At 42.0% G+C, this 19,549-nt stretch overlaps 2 protein-coding genes across 2 annotated transcripts in view; one reads left to right on the top strand and one right to left on the bottom strand.

The window, feature by feature from the left end:
• Positions 1-757: 757 nt before the first annotated feature.
• On the top strand, positions 758-8,770 carry kazald3 (Kazal-type serine peptidase inhibitor domain 3). The gene is made up of 4 exons (XM_044334353.1): positions 758-1,680; positions 7,460-7,620; positions 7,760-7,907; positions 8,239-8,770. Exons 1-4 carry the CDS (start codon positions 1,137-1,139, stop codon positions 8,322-8,324), a joined length of 939 nt encoding a protein of 312 aa, XP_044190288.1. The 5' UTR covers positions 758-1,136; the 3' UTR covers positions 8,325-8,770.
• Positions 8,771-17,604: 8,834 nt separating this feature from the next.
• dok2 (docking protein 2) overlaps positions 17,605-19,549 on the bottom strand; it is a 24,044-nt gene continuing 22,099 nt past the window's right edge. The window contains exons 7-8 of the mRNA XM_044334003.1: positions 19,204-19,338; positions 17,605-18,616 (exon numbers count right to left, since the gene is read on the bottom strand). Coding sequence (XP_044189938.1) covers positions 17,714-18,616; positions 19,204-19,338 — 1,038 coding nt within the window. The 3' untranslated portion in view covers positions 17,605-17,713. The remainder of the gene's footprint in view (positions 18,617-19,203; positions 19,339-19,549) is intronic.

The raw sequence follows: 19,549 nt of genomic DNA, 5'->3' as shown, positions 1-19,549 counted from the left end.
ATTCATAGCTTACATTTAGAGAAAATATACATATTTAATTAAATGCAACTAGGAAAATAGAGTTTGGAAACTCATCACTACAGGCTGACAAGAGACAAGAGGGCGGAGCTGACCCTAACGCTAGCTGCTAGCCTGGTTAGCACGGAGCATTTATAGTCTATGGTTAACTGTGATAATGCTAATGCTAATGCTAATTTTCACTAGTGAAAAACAGACTTAAAACCTTTAAAACAAAATGTACTTACTGGAAAAACTGACCATCTGTCTCCTTAGAGGGTCTTTTAGTTCAACCAAACGCTGAAAAAGACTTTTTAGGCGACCAAAATGTTACAATTAACTTTCATGAACTGAAAACAAACTGAAATAGTGACAGCTACGTCTATACTCTGTTAATCTAGGGTTACGCCATGGTTATGTTACGTAATCAACATTGTCACCATGGTAGCGACTTGGCAATCACAACGTAGCCACATCCTAAAGCATACCCTGCCTTATCATCTATTTTACTCTGAATGGGAACATAGTTTACAAAATGAACATCATACTGTATTGACTTCTATATATTCAGCAGCCAGTGGAGTCGCCCCCTGCCGGCCAGTAGAGAGGATGCAGGTTTAAGGCATTTCATTGCTTCACCGGAAGCTACCTGCATGTGCGCAACATAAACATTGTTGACATTTGTCTGTATTAATAAAGGTTGAGGAGTTTTTGTGTCATCTGCGCAACAAAGCTTTTATTTTTGAAGGACTTGACCGGAAGTTCCGTGTTTTATTCTGGCAGGCTTGACTCCGGTGTCTCGTGCCTGTGTGGAGCAGCGCGAGCTGAGCGCGAGCCCCTCAGCTGTTTAAATCTCAGCGCCGACATGAACGAACCCAGGATCCTGGTCCTCTGACGGCGTCCGCGTCCGTGTTCTCGGTGTTTTTGCGTGTTTCTCTCGGTGTTTTTGCGTGTTTTTCTCGGTCGGAGGGGGATGTGAGTGTTGGGTGCGGGTCGCTGACAGAGACGCAGATTTGCGGGTTTCCTTCTGGGTGTTTTTGTTCGGTTGAACCGGACAGAGAACCGGGCCGACCCGGCATCACCCGCCCGGTCCCGGTGACGGTGTTTGGAGCGGAACGGAGCGCGCAGACCGGGTTACAATGCCGGAGCTGAAGGGTCTCCTTCTCCTGAGTCTCTGCCTGAACCTCCACACATGCCGGGCTTTCCCCCCCGAGCTGCCCGAGCTCAGCACCGAGCCGCCCGGCAGGTTCAGCCTCACCGACCCGCCGCTGGATGAGGAGCCGGGAGTCGGCGGCGGCGGGCGGGACGGGCCCGGCGGGGCGGAGGGCTGCGGGCTGTGTGAGCCGGAGCTGTGCCCGGAGACCCGCGGCTGCCGGGCCGGCCTGGTGCTGGACTCCTGCGGCTGCTGCAAGGAGTGTGGGAACCTGGAGGGACAAGCCTGCGACCCGGGGGACCGCAGCGTCTTCTACGGGCTCTGCGGGACCGGGCTGCGGTGCCAGGCGGACCCGCGGCCCGCAGGAGGAGGAGGAGGAGATGATGAAGAGGAGGCGGTGTGTGTGTGTGAGCAGCAGGACGCGGTGTGTGGCAGCGACGGAACAACATACATGAACATGTGTCAGTTCAGAGAGGCCGCCTTCTCCAGACCCGAACTCAAGACCAGAGGGAAGGGACCCTGCAAGACAGGTAGCACACCTGTCTGTCTGTCTGTCTGTCACCTGTCTGTCTGTCCGTCACCTGTCTGTCTGTCACCTGTCTGTCTCTCTATCTACATCTTAACCCGTCTCACTGTCTGTCTGTAAATCATGTTTGCTTGTTTATTTGTTTGTTTCATACTTTAATAACCTGTTCGGTTTAGTTGTGATCAAACCTTCATGTGAACATATGAAGCAGTTTCAGGATTAGTGAACACATTAACCATCCTGATCACTAGTGAATCTGTTCATGCAGATTGTTTTACTTCATCTGTTGTTTTGTGTCATTAAAGCTCATTTTAACAGACAAAGACAGTGAATCAGTTTCATTGGCAGCAGCAGAGGATGTGAATGTTCATCAGCTGCTGCTTCACTTTAAATCTTTAGTTTCTGTTCAACATCAGAAAACAGTAAAAAGGTTCCTCAGTGTCTTCAGATGTCTTCAGATGTCTTGTTCTGAGCGACCAACCGTCCAAAACCCCCAAAAATGCTAAACTGACTTTAATTAAAAAACATAAGAAACTTTTTGTCTTTATTTCATAAAGTTATAGACACATTGTAAAGAGATGTAAGAATAAAGTCGTCATTTTGAGAGAGAAATAAAATATAAATTTTAGAAGAAGAAAAATAATCAAATACTAGTAAGAAAAAATAAAGTATAAACAGTTTTAAAGTGTCATATTATCATTTCTGTAAAAGTCATAATAATATTTAAAAGTTTTGCAAGACAAAAGGTCATAATATGATAAAATATGATCTATAAATCCAGCAGGGTCCAGAAGTCTGAGAGCACGACGTCAAGAGACTTTTATTTTGCGTTTGTTTTGAATATAATCATATATTTTTCATTACCAGTGATAATATCAGGGTAATAATTTGAGTGAAAGAATATCTCAGTTCGTCCCCCTGTTGCTGTGATGACATCAGCACTCGTGATGTCACAGAGCGCGTCTCCATCAGTGTTCAGTGAGGTTGAGGTCAGCTGACTGTGGACATCAGGACGACGTGCTCTGTGGTGTGTTTGGGGTCGTTATCCTGCTGCAGGATGAATCCTCCCAGTATGAAGACATAAACCAGTGAGTCCAGCATGTCTCTGTCCAATCAAACCCCCCCAGACCTGAATATTCCCTCCAGCATGTCTGACCGAGGGTTTGATAGAAACATTCACCGTCTGTTACTGCTGCTCAGACTGGGATTCATCATCAGTCATCTACTGGGAATCACTGGGAGTCTTTCTATCGACTCTGCTTCTGCTGACTGGACTCTTGTGTTCTTTATTTAGCTGATTCTGTATCTGTGATGAACGAAGCCTGATGTATTGATCTTCTGATGCTGTGATCACTTCTGGTCTTCCTGATCGTGTTTTGGATACAACAAACTGATCCAGTTTCTGCAAAGCGTTCAGATCTCCGTAGAAACCAGAAGCCAACCGTGATGTGATGCTGAGAAACCTGCTGACGGTCAGACGGTCACATGTTCACAGCATCACATCTTCTTCATGAACGGATAAAGTAGCAGCGTGTCAGCGTTGTTGGTAGCATTAATGTTGCTAGGCTAGCTGTTTACAGTCAGTCTGTTAGAGTCAGTCAGTCATTAGTCCAGTTTCTGCAGGAAGTAAATTCATGACAAGTGAAAATGAGTCCAAAGCGTCTCTGCTGCAGAAACGGAACATATCAAACCGCCAAATACACCGAGACAGATGATCAGGACAACGAGACAAACAACAAGAACAATGTCCGAGGAGAAGAAGAAGAAGATCATGATGCTGATATCTGGGGGGGGGGGGGGGAGTGTGTGATGTGCACTGGTCCCAGGTCGTCACCCAGTATGTGAGCTGAAAGCGAGGGAACACCAGCCTTTCTTCAAAATGAACCAGTCAGTTACCGATTAATGAATAAGACACTGAGATTCCTACTAGAAATAGAGCTGCTGGGTAGTTCAGGGAGCGTGGGACAGAGGAGCGTTCAGTCGACCGGATCAGCTGAGCTCATTACCGGCTGAGAGCTGAATAAACAAGCCGCAGCTTCAAGATGAAATCTGATCATCAGGTGGTTTATGAAGCTGATCAGGTCTGACTGTGACCCCCCTTGTTCAGACCGAGGACCCCACCCGTCTCTGTGCTCTGTGCCTGAACAGAAACGGTGTGTTTTTACTGTTCCAGCACCTCCTCCACCTCCATTAAACTCTGTCTGAACTCCACTCAGTCGCCATCTGTGCAAACGCAGAACGTTTGTTCAAACACTCACAAGTTTGTTAAAGAGAAGAATTCAAAGTTCAAAGATCTTCAGTCCGTCAGGCGGGAGTTTAGGAAACGTGTCTAAAATGATTCAGACGTGAAACATCATCAGGAAAAGAAATCTGACGTATTGATCAAAGTCGTCGTTTAGACAAAACGTCGTAATATTTCAAGAATAAAGAAACGTTTTACAGAGATTAAGTCGTGGTTTTAGGAAACAGGTTATATTATATTATATTTATATTTCATGAATGAACTTGTTTATTATTAATATTAATAATAATAAGTGACACCTGATGTCTGTACAGTTGCTGTTTTCTCTCAGTAAAGAATTAAAACAGTAAAATATAACAAATCACAACTTTATTCTCATAATTCTTTTTGTAAATGTGTGATTGAATATTTTAATACACTACGTTTTTTTTTTATAGAATTTTGACTTTTATTACAAAAATTACAAAATACAAATTTTCTTTAAAACATTACAGCTGAATCACAGATTATTATTATTATAATAATATTTGAAGGTTTTTCCTAAAAATTTCAGCCTTGAAATTACTTTGTTGCAAAATTATGATTTTATTCTTATAATTTCTTTTTTTTCATGCTGTTCGTTGCGTTCTTAAGAATAAACAAATCTTTATTATCATTTAATAATTTCTTGGTCAATTATGATATATTATTTATAATATTATGACTTTTCTTCTTCTATATTTTCTCACAAAATATTTTTTTAATTTAAATTTCAAACTGAATCTCAGAATATTTTTTTTTCTAATGAAATTCTGACTTTATTTTCAAAATATTAGTTTTTTGCAAACATTTGATCAAATAATTAATAATTAAAACTCAATTCTTTTTTCTTTTATAAAACCATATTGTTTATTATCTATCATGTTTGTAACATTTTTCCTAAAATTACAGCTTCATTGTCAAATGATGAGTTTTTTAATTCTTATAATTTTCTTTTTCATTGAAATTCATAAATTAATCTCAAAATATGCTTTTTGTGTAAGATTCTGATTTTATTCTCAAAATATAAAAACAATTTTTTTTGTAAAAAATTGACTTTGTTTCTGAAAATACCTCAACTTTACTCTCACAAAATTATGGATTTTTGTGTTGTAAAACTCAGATGTTATTCTTAAATATGAAACTACTTTATGTTTGGAATATTATGACTTTTACAGAAATGATGATTTCAAACTTTGTTTTACTGGTCTGTGTCTGTGGAGCATTTAGTTTCTGTAATTTTTCATATACAGTGGAAACAGCCTATAATATGATCAACTGCTTATATGGATCAAAAAGCTCAGGACGGGATTATTACTATACAAATGCTGTTTAAATAATTCACTGATAGTAATCAACTAGTCCGCTTACAGTGTTCGTTTTGGTTCATTTAAAACCACAGTAATTGTATGATGTGTATTTAGCAGCTGCGCCGTCATCAGGCTGCAGCACCTCGGCAGGTTTGTGTGGAGGTGCGGGGTGTGGGTGTGTTCAGAAAATAACGCTGTATTTCTCTCATTCACCGGCTTTCTGGCTACCGCCGCTCGCTCTCCTCATCCACTCTCTTGCTCGCTCGACCGCTGCTGCTTCTCTCTCAAGCCAGCAGCGAAACATGAAGCGTTGAAACAGCTGTTCTGTTCTTTGAAACAGTCAATAAAATATGCTGAAGCTTTACGTTTCATTACTTTATATTCATGTAAAAAACATATAAATGTCAGTTAGATTTTAATCTGTGTGAGAAATTAAGAAAAAAAATGGTTCTAATAATCATCCGCTTATAGCGATCGATATAATCCAGACAGACGTGACGACTGTGAGTGTTTTCTACTGTAATATCATAAATACGGAGAGTTTAGAGCCAGATAGTCGTCAGATAAAAGTTCATTTCAGCACATTCCTGAGTTTAATGGAGAGCAGAAACACTCTGAGCCTCAGGCTGCTTTACTCTGTAATTTCACTCAAAGTAGCTGCTGCCTCCTCTCTCTCGCTCTCTCTCTCTCTCTCTCTGTCTCATCCATATGATTACAGTGTCTCTCGTCCCTCTCGCTCAGCTTCCTGTTCACACTGACTCTGTGACCCAGAATAAACCTGGTTTCCTGTCAGTGTGATCCAAGGCTTTTTCTGTCTTCGGTCCAAACCAGCTTTTTCTTTTCTGTATAAAAAATATTTTTAACACACAAATAACACAGGAGCAGGATTTCACTTCCTCTCCTTCTTTACTCCAAATGTCAACTTCTCAAATCCATCCGTACATGTTGGAGCTGAATCACATCTGGAATATGAGCGTGAACACGTGGAAACACCTTAGCAACCACCTTAGCAACCACCTTAGCAACCAAGGCTACAGAACGGACGCATGTTTATGAGGGTGTCCAACGAGCTGACATCAGCTCGTCAGCAAAGTAGAAAAAACTCACAAATGAAGCTTTCAGAGCAGGTTGAAGCCCTGAGTTTTGACTTGCAGGCAGCGTTTCTACAAACGTTACACCTAAACACCTTTAACACCTTTAACACCTTTAACACCTTTAACACCTAAACACCTTTAACACCTTTAACACCTAAACACCTTTAACACCTTTAACACCTAAACACCTTTAACACCTTTAACACCTTTAACACCTTTAACACCTAAACACCCAACATCTGAACAGGAAATAAATCAGCAGAATATGAACCCTTTAATACAAAACTGAAACTTTTTGTTTCTTCACTTTATTCTCAGTCTGAGATGTTTATCACTGACTGTTTACACTTTATTACCTGTCTGTCTGTCTACCTGTCTGTCTGTCTCTCTACCTGTCTGTCTCTCTGCCTGTCTGTCTGTCTCTTTACCTGTCTGTCTGTCTACCTGTCTGTCTGTCTCTCTACCTGTCTGTCTCTCTGCCTGTCTGTCTGTCTCTTTACCTGTCTGTCTGTCTACCTGTCTGTCTCTCTACCTGTCTGTCTCTCTGTCTGTCTGTCTCTTTACCTGTCTGTCTCTCTGTCTGTCTGTCTCTTTACCTGTCTGTCTGTCTACCTGTCTGTCTGTCTCTTTACCTGTCTGTCTGTCTCTCTACCTGTCTGTCTCTCTACCTGTCTGTCTGTCTCTTTACCTGTCTGTCTCTTTACCTGTCTGTCTGTCTACCTGTCTGTCTGTCTCTCTACCTGTCTGTCTCTCTGCCTGTCTGTCTGTCTCTTTACCTGTCTGTCTGTCTACCTGTCTGTCTGTCTCTCTACCTGTCTGTCTCTCTACCTGTCTGTCTCTCTACCTGTCTGTCTGTCTGTCTGTCTGTCTCTCTACCTGTCTGTCTCTCTACCTGTCTGTCTCTCTGCCTGTCTGTCTGTCTCTCTACCTGTCTGTCTCTCTACCTGTCTGTCTCTCTGACTGTCTGTCTGTCTCTCTACCTGTCTGTCTGTCTCTCTACTTGTCTGTCTCTCTACCTGTCTGTCTCTCTACTTGTCTGTCTGTCTCTCTACCTGTCTGTCTCTCTACCTGTCTGTCTGTCTCTCTACCTGTCTGTCTCTCTACCTGTCTGTCTGTCAGTTCCTGTCATTAAGGTTCCTCCTCAGAGTCAGGTCAACGGGACCGGTAGCAGTCTGGTTTTCCTCTGTGAGGTTTTTGCGTTTCCGATGGCTCTGGTCGAGTGGAGGAAGGAAGGAAGAGACATCATCCTGCCCGGAGACGACCCTCACATCTCTGTCCAGGTACACACACACCTGTAACTCCGCCCACTGTTAAAGGAACAGTACAACATTTAGTGTTTAGCCTAGCTTAGCACAAAGACTGGAAGCGGGTGGAAACTGTTAGCCGCCGTCTGATGTCCTGTCTGTCTCTGTGTCACAGTCTCGGGGCGGTCCTTTGAAATTCGAGCTCTCTAGTTGGTTGCAGATCGAGGGGGCGGAGCCAGAGGACTCGGGAACCTATCGCTGCATCGCTCGTAACAATCTGGGATCTGTCTCCGCCTCTGCTGTGCTGGGAGTACTGGGAGCAGGTGAGAATCAGTCTGTGTGTCTGTGAAATGTAAAGTTACAAACTGGTTCTGACGAAGTTACTACGAACTTTTACCAACAAGTTACCGTCTGTTTTCGACTATTTTATCTATTTTGTGACAATAAAATAATAAAATAATAACTTTTGCAAACATGGATCAGGTTTGGGACCAGGAAGGAAGGAAATCTCGACATTTTTTCAAAGTAAAATGTGAATCTGTGAATTTGTTCAGGCTGTAACACAATGACATCATTGATGATGTCACGACACGTCACTGCTGCATTTGTATTTTTAATTTGAATCGTCTGTTCTGGTCTCTGCGTGTCTGTCAGAGGAGCTGTCGTCCTACCTGGCCAACAGCGTCTCTGAGATGAAGCAGCTGATGGACGCCACAGACTACGACCAGGACTTCTACTGACACACACACATGATGTCACTTCCTGCCGTCCGACACGCCATTTGGCGTCCCTTCCATCCAGCTGTCATTAGTGGGATCAGCCTGAGCAGCAGCGGAGACAGTAACCACATCGTCACAGCACACAGCTGCTGGACTCTACAGACTTTTGTCGGCCATTTTGAGCCGCCGATCAGAGACACTCGGAGGTCACATGATGAGCTACAGATTCTGGTTCGGACCGCCGCTGCTGCGATATAAAGTACTATAAATATTAGAATATTAAAATAATATTTGTATCAGTGTATTCTAACGTTGTTGTGACATCACATGGGGGCGTGACGCGCAGGCTCAGCATGTTGAGCGTGTTGTAGATGTCGCAGGTTCGAGCCCGAGTCGCCCGTCAGCTCTGCCGGCGTGAAACTGAAACTTTTATATATAAATACATAATAAATGTAAAATAACAAACAGCTGATCCTGTTTGTCTGATTCATTCATTATAAGTGTGAGATATAAAGATTTATATTATATTATTAATATTATATTCTCTCTGTTCATCTGATCACCCAAACTGGGAACGCAGAGATTCATGAGACCAGTTTATTTGTTGGAATGATTACAGCAAGAAAAACAGGTTTAATGTTCATTTGGCCTCCTGACTGTTGTTTTAAGACTCTCCTGAGAAACAGTGAACTGGTCCTTTAAGGCTCAGTCAGACAGTTCAGAGCATCAAACTTCTGGAAAACAGTTTTTTGGGGCGAGAAACTGCTGCGTCAGTCTGGATCTGGAGGGCCTCGCTGACTTCACACTGACCCTGAACTTGAATGTAAATCAGCTGACCTGCAGACAGCAGGACGTCCTGAACAACAACTGCAGCAGATTCAGGCCACAGGAAGTTGAAACTCCTGGGAGACGGCAGCAGTGTCTGTCCGTCTGTCTCTCAGAGGAAACTGAACCAACATGTGTTGAATCTATTAACCGACAGAAACTCAACAGCTGCTGCTGCTGTGAAGCCTCTGATTGTTCATCCCTAAAATAAAAAAGAGTTTAAAGTAACACGACTCCAACAGGTAGAAAAGTCCCTCGTTTCATGCTTCTCGGGCTCAAACGGTTCAGTCTGCAGTGTGATCTCAGCTAACAGTGACTCTACATTCAATGACAGAAGCAACATGGCAAAAGTAGCTTGTTTGCTACATGAAAGCTGCTAATTTATTTATTCATTTAGACAGTTTAAAGTTAAAGGGACAGTTCACATTAGTAGACGTTTCTGTAAATGTACCAGTTTAGCCTTCTTGGCTAATTTCCAGCTGCAGTACCAGTACAGAAGACACATAAAATACATTAAAACAGGAAAAGTAACGCTGTACGTGTAGCAGAGCACACTTCATAAAATACTAAAGAACAACAACACATAAAACAAAGCTACAGGTGCTTTGAATAAGTTACAGAGTATCATCACACACTTAATTGTCTTTTGATTTTAATTAATTTTAAATGAACGACGTGTCGCAGTCTCATAGATATTATACACAGACCCATCAGCTGTTTGCTGCTTTATAAAAGCACTGAGAGGGAAGGAGCCAAGCTGTTTAACATCATTCATCTCAACTTGTTATTTAAATGTAAGATTAGAATCAATTGTTAGAGGAAGATATTTGAAATCAGATACGACTGTCAGCTTAAACGTTAGCTGTGAGATGATCTGTTGACCTCCTAGTGAAGAACATACAAACTGTTTTCTTCATGTGTAGCTGAGGACAGCAGGTATTAAGACACTTGCTGCGTCTCAAATCGTTTACTTCTGTTGCGTTCACACTGAGCAGTATGGGGAAATGCACTCAAAACGGTCAAAAAGTTGAGTGTGGAACTATGGACGCTTCTCGCCCTCAATGGTCGCCATCTTGGCTACGTAGCACAAGGGGAGGGACCACTTTTCAAACTGGAAATGGCGGCCGAGTACGTTGTAACTACGATGAACATCACCGCATTATACAAATGTAAGTTATACATGTGTTTTTTAGCACTAAGCACCACTATACTGTTGTCGGATATAAGCCATCAGTATGTTTTTCGGGTTAATTTAGCAGTCTGTAATGATTTGGTAGCGCAAACGATAACGTGAATGCTAACGCTAGCTAATGCTAATTTGCAATCGTCATTTCCGGTAAGTGCACAACGGCTGTGTTTGATTTGAGTCGACACTACCCTGTAGAAATTTGCGCACTACGCCAGTAATATATAGTGTAAACAGTGTACTACACGAAAGTGAACTAACAGATACTAAGTGAACTACGTGATTTGAGACGCAGCTACTTTGTGACATCAGACCATCGCTGCCCTGAGCTGACACGCGGCTCGCTGTTCGGTCGCTGCGTGTACGTAAATGACGGTATCGTCTGCGTACATTTGAATCTCAGACTCATTGCTGAGCTACACTGATATCACAGCTACCGTCTGTGCTCTGCCTTCCAGATGAGATTACATCCATTTAATAGCATCAGAGGAGAAGTTGAACATTGAGAGCTTTGCAACCATGATCAGCAGCGTCACGGCCCCAACAACCCCCCCCCTTATCTAGTTTATATTCATATTCTCCAGCAGAAAGCAGGTAGCAGTTTCTGTTGACTGGTTAGATCTAAAACCAGATGCATGGGATGCAGTCTGCTGTAAAGGTGGCTAGTAAGTTGTTCTGCTACATATCTTATAATTACCTTCGACAGAACAGGCACTCTGCTAATTGGCCTGTAATTGCAAACCTCTGCAGGACCACCTGTTTTGCAAATAGCTGTTATTATAGCTGTCTTCCATGCTCTTGGGAAGACCCCTTCATTTATGGATCTATTGATAGCATCTGTTATCACATCAGACAAACACTCATTAAACATTTTCAGGAACTTTTCGTCTGGTCCGTACACATCTTCAGGGATTTTATAATATTTTTTACTTTTGTTTCAGAAACGTCCCGAATCTCAAACACAGGTTGGTTGTGATTTACAGGTATTCAGTAGACCAGGTGGAGGCGTAGCTGCTGTCTGAGCTTCATCCTGTGTAACACAGCCAGTCACACAGATTTCAAAGTGCTTCTCATCACCAGTATGATGTTTCCCAGTAAACCTCTCTAAGTTCTCCCAAATCCATGTGGAATTTGTCTTTGCTTGATCAATGAAATTGATTAAAAAATGTAGCTTTTGCTTTCCAAACTTCTCTTGTTACCTTATTTCATAGCGAGCTCTGTTACAGCAGCAGCTTCATAAACAATATTCAGCTGTCCGCATACTTTTGGCCAGAGAGTGTGTTTGTTATTTTGTGGAAGAACACAGAGAAAATTATTTCCAGCCAGAAAACATCCAGAATGAAACACACATTTTATAACAAAGACTCAAATCAATAACAGACATAGTTTATATATATAAAGAGTGTGTGTGTGTGTGTGTGTGTGTGTGTGTGTGTGTGTGTGTGTGTGTGTGTTACATTCCTGACTGATGGAAATAGTTTTTACTGTACAGACTGTGAGAACAGATCAGGGAGCATCTGATCTGTATGTGTGTTCGTGTCCTTCATGAAAACACATTAGTGGCTCAGATCTACAGAACTGTGCAACAGTTTCAGGCGCTGACAGTAAAGTCAGGATGCTTTGAATAGTTTTTATTGATCCAAAGTTGAGTAAACAGCAGAAAGTAGATCAATATGTTGCTGTGAGCAGCTTTAAACCTTTAAACCAGCAGCAGTTCTCAGTGTTTCAGGTTGTTCCTGCATCTTCTTCTTCTTCTGCTGTTTCTGTCTGTTCATGTTGATCCCAGACTGACTCCAGGGTGTCGAGCAGATGATCAGACGCCTCCTGATGCTGCTGCATTATGGAGAAGAAACTAAACATCTGCACAGTGCTGTATATTATAAATCTGCTGTAAGTTTTATCCAAAGTCTGATATATCTGATTAAAAACACGTCACTGGTGACATGTTCCTTCACGTTTAAAGACTAATAATCGCGTCATGTTTTCAGTCTCTGGAGAGCAGTTCAGTGTAAGACGCTACTGAGCATGTGCAGGAACGAGGTTCTCTTTTTTTTTATTTGTTTTATTTTTATTTCTTTATTTCTTGTTTATTTTTTTTTTACTGTTTAATTTGATTTATGTTTCTATATCAATAACAAACAAAAGAAAACAACAGCACTGTTGCCAGGCAACGTGTAAATTAAGCACAGCGAATCGTTATGCAGCTCAACATTATTTAAATATAATTATCTGTCAACAAGCAGAAGAAAAGGCGTCAATCAGCTGGTTTCATGTCAAACGTTTTGCTGTTTGAACAGTAAGTTCAGACTGAACAGCAGCTCCTGTCGTCATGAAGCGTGTGTGTGTGTCGTGTGTTAAAGTTCAACACACCAACAACTCTGCAGCTTCTCTGTCGTCCAGGAAATACCAGCAGATTCACTGCAACCTGGAAATAACTTCCAGACCTCATCAGCCAATCACAGCTCTCCCCTGCAGCCAGGAAACAGAGTAGAGACAGTAGAGAGTAGATCTGTTTTTCCAGCCTCCGCTCAGCGGTTCGTCTCACTGCTGCTGATCGTTTTATCGTTTTATCACTCTGGATTCAAAATGAACTGAACTGAAGCAGTTTGATAATAAATCAACGAGATGTTTTTCAGATTTTAACGCTTTTTATTCAGGAAACGTCTGTAAACAGACTGAGAGACAGCCTCAACACTGAGTATTTCCATGTGATGCTACTTAAAGCAGTGTGTAGTCAGGGTCACATTTCACATGTCTATGAGTTGTTAACAGCTCCACCAAATAGTGATTTTTCCCTCTAAACTTCTCACATGCTTTCATTTCAATAAATGTTCAAATGATCCAATATTTCAGCAAAAATCAAAGATTAGAGAAAAAGTCCAAAAACTGAAAACAGATTTGTGTATCAGAACTTTGTTTTTTCTTCTTTCCTCTCCCATTAATCATCTCACCACCCCTCAGATTTATCTGCTGACCCTTTGGAGGGGCCCGACCCCTAGGTTGGGAACCACTGGACTAAACTAGCTAACTGTATATAAAGTAGTGTAAACTAGCTCCACCTCCAGCAGCTACAACAGTAACATGCTGCTCTAACACTGATGCTTCACTATTAATAATCTAATGATGTCATATATAATAATATATCAGTCAGAGGGACCAAACCACTACTTTTACTGCAATACTTTAACTACATCAAGCTCATAATACTTATGTACTTTTACTGCAATACTTTAACTACATCAAGCTCATAATACTTATGTACTTTTACTGCAATACTTTAACTACATCAAGCTCATAATACTTATGTACTTTTACTGCAATACTTTAACTACATCAAGCTCATAATACTTATGTACTTTTACTGCAATACTTTAACTACATCAAGCTCATAATACTTATGTACTTTTACTGCAATACTTTAACTACATCAAGCTCATAATACTTATGTACTTTTACTGCAATACTTTAACTACATCAAGCTCATAATACTTATGTACTTTTACTGCAATACTTTAACTACATCAAGCTCATTATACTTATGTACTTTTACTGCAATACTTTAACTACATCAAGCTCATAATACTTATGTACTTTTACTGCAATACTTTAACTACATCAAGCTCATAATACTTATGTACTTTTACTGCAATACTTTAACTACATCAAGCTCATAATACTTATGTACTTATGATGCTCAGCTGATATATTGAAGCTTTCTGTACATTAATAATAAACATGTGGTGACGTCGCCCTCTGCTGGAGGAACCTGAACACTGAAAACTTTTCATCTCAGATTCATGAAATAAAATTAAGAAATAATTTCCTCCAAAATCTGATTTTCTTTCAAAATTTCACTTCATAATAAATTAAAAACAGAGAATAAAAAAAACTCTTCTAAAGTCTCTCAGGTCATAATTTGACTTTAAAACATAATAAATATGAGCGCTGTTATCAGCAGATGATGGTGCGTTTAAGGACATCTGAGAACATTTAGACGACTGTCAGAAAATCAAACATGAACAAATGTTTTGCACTAAAATAAGTTTCCTGTTCAGCAGCTTTTCATCAACATCACAGAGTTTTTCTTCACAGGCTGCAGCAAAGGAGGAAGTAACAAAAATATCTGATAAAAACGGAGGTGATGATGATGATGATGATGATGGTGATGTGTGTGAAGTGAAAAACAGAGTGATAAATTATTAACAGTTGTGCATTTTCATCACCTCCATTTCTATCAGTTAGTTTTTGTTCCTTCTTGTTCTCAGAGCAGCAAAGTTAAACTGACTGATGGATCATCTCTCTGCAGCATCCTTTATTTTCATAAATAACAACAATGACAGAATGTTCTGCTCGTGGGTTTCATACACTTTCTGTAATAAAACATCTAAAAGCAAAAATCTCATCAGATGGGGGTTTGTGGTCTGACTTGTGTCAGTTTGGGGTCTTTGTTGTGACAAAGTTGTGGAGCGGTTCTGTTTGTGGTGACGCTGCTGGTTCCTGCAGTAAAAATCATGTTCATGTTTCTCTCAGACTGTCAGTTCTCCTGGTTGAATCATCACGACAAAAGATGAACAACTGTGTTAGAAAATATCTGGTTCTTTAGTTCATACTGAGCATGCAGAGCGAGCACACCAGAGACTACCACCGGCTAACAGCCGGCTAACATCCAGCTAACATCCAGCTAACATCCGGCTAACATCTGGCTAACATCTCTGCTAACATCCGGCTAACATCTCTGCTAACATCCAGCTAACATCCGGCTAACATCTCTGCTAACATCCGGCTAACATCTCTGCTAACATCCAGCTAACATATGGCTAACATCTCTGCTAACATCCGGCTAACATCTCTGCTAACATCCAGTTAACATCCGGCTAACATCTCTGCTAACATCTCTGCTAACATCCAGCTAACATCCGGCTAACATCCAGCTAACATCCAGTTAACATCAGGTTAACATCTCTGCTAACATCCAGCTAACATCTCTGCTAACATCCAGCTAACATCTCTGCTAACATTCAGCTAACATCTCTGCTAACATCCGGCTAACATCTCTGCTAACTTGATTGGGGATTAAATCATTTAATCAAATGTTATCAGACCGAATGGAAGAAACGAGTCGTTTCTTGGAGGTTGTGTGACGTTCAAAACAATTTATCCACCGTTTCACAGCCGTAAACGTAGCGACGGAGGCTACGGCGGAGCCTGTGACATAAACACGTGTCGACAGTGTTTCTGTAATTACTCTCAAAGTCCCATACTGCAGTTTTGAGCTGCATTTCCACAAAAAAACAAACAAACAAACAAACAAAACATCCAATCAAATAACTTTAAATTGAAGCTAAAGATTATGATGTTGAGAAAATGTATGTTTACAATCTGCAGATTAAATTAATTCACGTTTAATTTCCGTTACTTTTAAGTGAATTCATCAACAATGCAACATGTTTTGTTTACAACTACAACAACAAAGTGTTTTGAATGCATCATGAGAGTCCGTCTGATGGTTTCTGTGTTCAGAAGCTCCGACCGGGCGCCTTTGAGCTTAACTCAGGTTTTCTGGAATCACAACGCGGACTCACTTTTAACTGGGATTAACTGGGATAAATCACCATGGCAACTACCGCTGAACAGTTAACCATTGATTGGACCACTGACCAATCAGATCACTGGAGAGAAAAAAGGCGTCATCATTCCTACAGGATCCCGACATGAGTTACAATAAAGTGACAAGTAAAAAAGATCAATATATATATTTATAGATCAGTAGAAATGTTTTATTGTTCCATGTTTCAGAGCTTCTAACAAACAACGACACTAAACACATGATGATGATTTTAGCTGCATGTTAATAGTTGAGTTGATTTGACAGTGAGGTCAGAAGAACAGGAGACAACTGTGTGATGAAAACTGGAAATAAAAACAAAATATGAAATATATCAAATAAAATATTAGAAGAATAATCCTCACTGTTAATTGGCTCCATGATTATAAATCATCAGTCATTAAATACTTTTACACTCTTTGCTTCAGAAGCAGAAACAGTCTGATGTTACTTTCAGTTTGTTATGTGACACATTCAGGTGATTCATCCACAAACAGCAAAAACACTCCGTTTATACTTCAGTCATAGATAATAATAATAATAATTCCTACATGTGTTTTAAGTAATAACTGAAACATATTCCGGATATGTTCAGACCTCTGAACCTTCTTCCTGTGTTTACGTTCTCGGTCCCGCCTCAGAAACATCTGACCAATGAGAGGAGAGAACGTTCTAACAGAGTCAATCACTGATTCAGAGCAGAACAAACCAGCGAGGTGTGAAAACGCCCTCACACACCAGCGAGCTTCAGGGCGTTTTCACACCTAATGAATCAGTTGTGCAGATCTGAATACAGCAGTCGTAACCATGGAAACAACGTCTGAAACAACCACACAGACCCTTCAGAGGACGAGCAGTTTGTTTATGTCGGAGACGTGATCAGTCTGACCGACCACGAGTTTGAGCTAAACGAGCTCCCGTAGTCAGGTTTGCAGTGCATGCTGGGATGTTGATGCGGTTGCTAACAGCTAGCTGGAGACTGAATCAAGGTCTGACCTGAGTGAGAATGTTTACCAGCTGTTTCCACCTGTTTCCAGTCTGTATGCTAAGCTAAGCTAACTGTAGCTTCATAGTTAGCATACAGACATCAGCGTGAACATCTGACTCTCAGCCAGAAGATGAATCAGCGGATTCCCTAAAAATGTTTAACTTCCTCTTTCAGGCCTTCAGAGGAAGAAGCTGAGCGACGCCGTCATGTCCACAGCGTCCGACCGCGGCGGCGTCCTTCAGAGCGGTTTTAAAGACGTCCGTCTGCTCTGTGATCATTTTAAACGTCAGTGAAGTCGATGTCACAGCATCACGATCATCAGATAACGATTCTATCTGCATTTATGATGAACAGACAAATATATAACTGAGATTAAACGTCTGATGAGTTCGTTAAAGACTGAACTCTCGTCGTTAACGAGAAGACAAAGTGAGAAACAAAAGAAACGAATCATTTAAAATGTGTTTGAAGTCATCAGACTTTACAAACCAGACTTTCAGCCATCTGAAGAGAAAACAAACTTTTAATTGGAGCTGCAACGATCAGCCGATCAATCGATCGACAGAAAATTCATCTCCAACTTTTTTGATGATCAATTAAATGTTTTGAGTCATTTTTTGAAGAAAGTCTCTGATTCAGCTTCTTGGATGTGAATATTTTAGTGAACTGAAGACACGTGATGACATCATCACATCATAACAACTAATCAATTAATGGAGAAAATATTCAACAGATCAATTGATAAAGAAAATAATCAGTGATTATTGATTAAATATGAAACCTTAATAATAAATCATGTTTGTGCTCTACGCCATCTTCACCATCACGTTGTTGTACGGTGAATCCTTTTGCTCCTCCTCCTCCTCATGTGACTCCTCCCCCCTGTCTTCTTCTTCTTCTTCTTCTTTTTCTTTCGCGTCTTCTTCGTTGGTGCTCTGTTCCGCATGAAACGCCCTCTGGGCTCGTTTGGGCACGGCGTAGTCGTCCACTCGGGGGTTGTACGGATACTCGTGACCTTTAGGATCAGCTGTCGTACCCATAATCCTCCAGGCGTCTCCTCTCATCTCCTCGGGGTCGTCGTACACGGAGGGGGGAACGGCGGCGGGTGTCTGTTTGGCGGCGATGGCGGCGGCGGCGGCTGCGGCGATGGTGGCGGCGGTGGCGGCGCAGCCTTCGGGCTCGTCGTAGATGTGCTCCACCTTGTGGTACGTGGGCGCGTGGGCGGCGACCGCGCTCGGGAAGATGTTTCTGATTTTCATTTCGTCGATGCTGTCGTACAGCGGGTCGGCGCCCATGTCGGCATCGTGTTTCTGTTGGGCGTTCAGGATGTCAGCCATGATGTTCTTGGCGATGGTGTCGAAGGGGAGGGAGTACTCCGGCTCGGGGGCGATGACAGGGGGGCTGCCGCCGCCGCCGCCGCCGCCGCCTCTGTTGTTCCTCTTGGTGCTTCGCTGCGCGGCGAGCAGGCTGATCTCGGAGTACGCCTGATCCGGGCTGGAGCTCAGGTTGGGGCTGAGGCGGGGGTGCGGGGTATTGTTGGAGCCGGGGCCCGGGGCCAGGTTGGCGCCCGGCTCGGGGCCGGCGTGGGGCAGAGGGCAGCTGGAGATCATCTTCACCTGATTCTTCCGGGGGACGGGGACGCCGCGCGTCTCCAGAGTCAAACTCTTCACCCCCGTCAGGGTTTTGTCGAGCGGCGGCTCGAGACGAGACTGAGAGCAGAACAGAGTTCACAATCAATCATCAGTTATCAATCATCAATAATCTATCAGTCATCAGTCAGTTTGACTCATCATGCTGCTGTGATGACTGACGGCGTCCAGCAGGTGGAGCCGCGTCATTTATCATCAAACTGACTTGAAGCATCATAAAACATAATTCACTTTAAAGATTAACAGAGTGATGCACTCTGGGGTCGTGACCCCACCTGAGGTCACCTGAGGTCACCTGAGGTCACCTGAGGTCAAAGAACTAATAAATATTTACTAAAAACTAAATATTAAGTTTATCTCAATCAAGTCGATTTAAAATGATTTAATTTTTATAATTGATTAAAAAAACACATTTGCATTGAATTATGATGACGACTCTTAAACTTGATGAACTTTGACCTCACAGAAAGTCAGACTGGTTGATCTGCACAGACCTGCCACAGCTGCTGATCAGCTGACTAAAGCTGTCATGTGATCAGAGGAGGAAGAGGAGATGACTGACTGAGAAGACGTCTGTTATAATAACTGAATTATTTTCATGTGTGTCAGTTTGCTGCAGCAGCTCAGAGTCAGTGTGTGTTTCTCACCAGCGGGGGGCGCTGCGGCTGCTGCGGCTGCTGCTGCTGCTGCTGCTGCTGCTGCTGCTGCGGCTCTTTGTCTTTATGATGAATCATCTGAAAATGTGGCGTTTCAGTCACCATGCTGTACACACAGTCAGCTGCCTGCAGACACAAAACACTCAGACGGTTCAGACTGATGCTGGATTAAAGGACTCGTCCGTCATGTGTTTATGTTTGATAATTATCAGAGTTTGGTTTCATCTCCATGTTTGTTTTGTCCAGAACTTTATGAACAAATACCCTCAAAACTAGATATTTAGTGTTTAGCAAATGTTAGCAGGCTAACACGCTAACTAAGTGAACATTACACCTG

This window comes from Thunnus albacares, chromosome 2, assembly GCF_914725855.1.
Source record: "Thunnus albacares chromosome 2, fThuAlb1.1, whole genome shotgun sequence".
Taxonomy (NCBI): Eukaryota; Metazoa; Chordata; class Actinopteri; order Scombriformes; family Scombridae; genus Thunnus; species Thunnus albacares.
The sequence above is the reverse complement of the archived record's forward strand: the minus strand, read 5'-3'. Positions and strand labels throughout refer to the sequence as shown.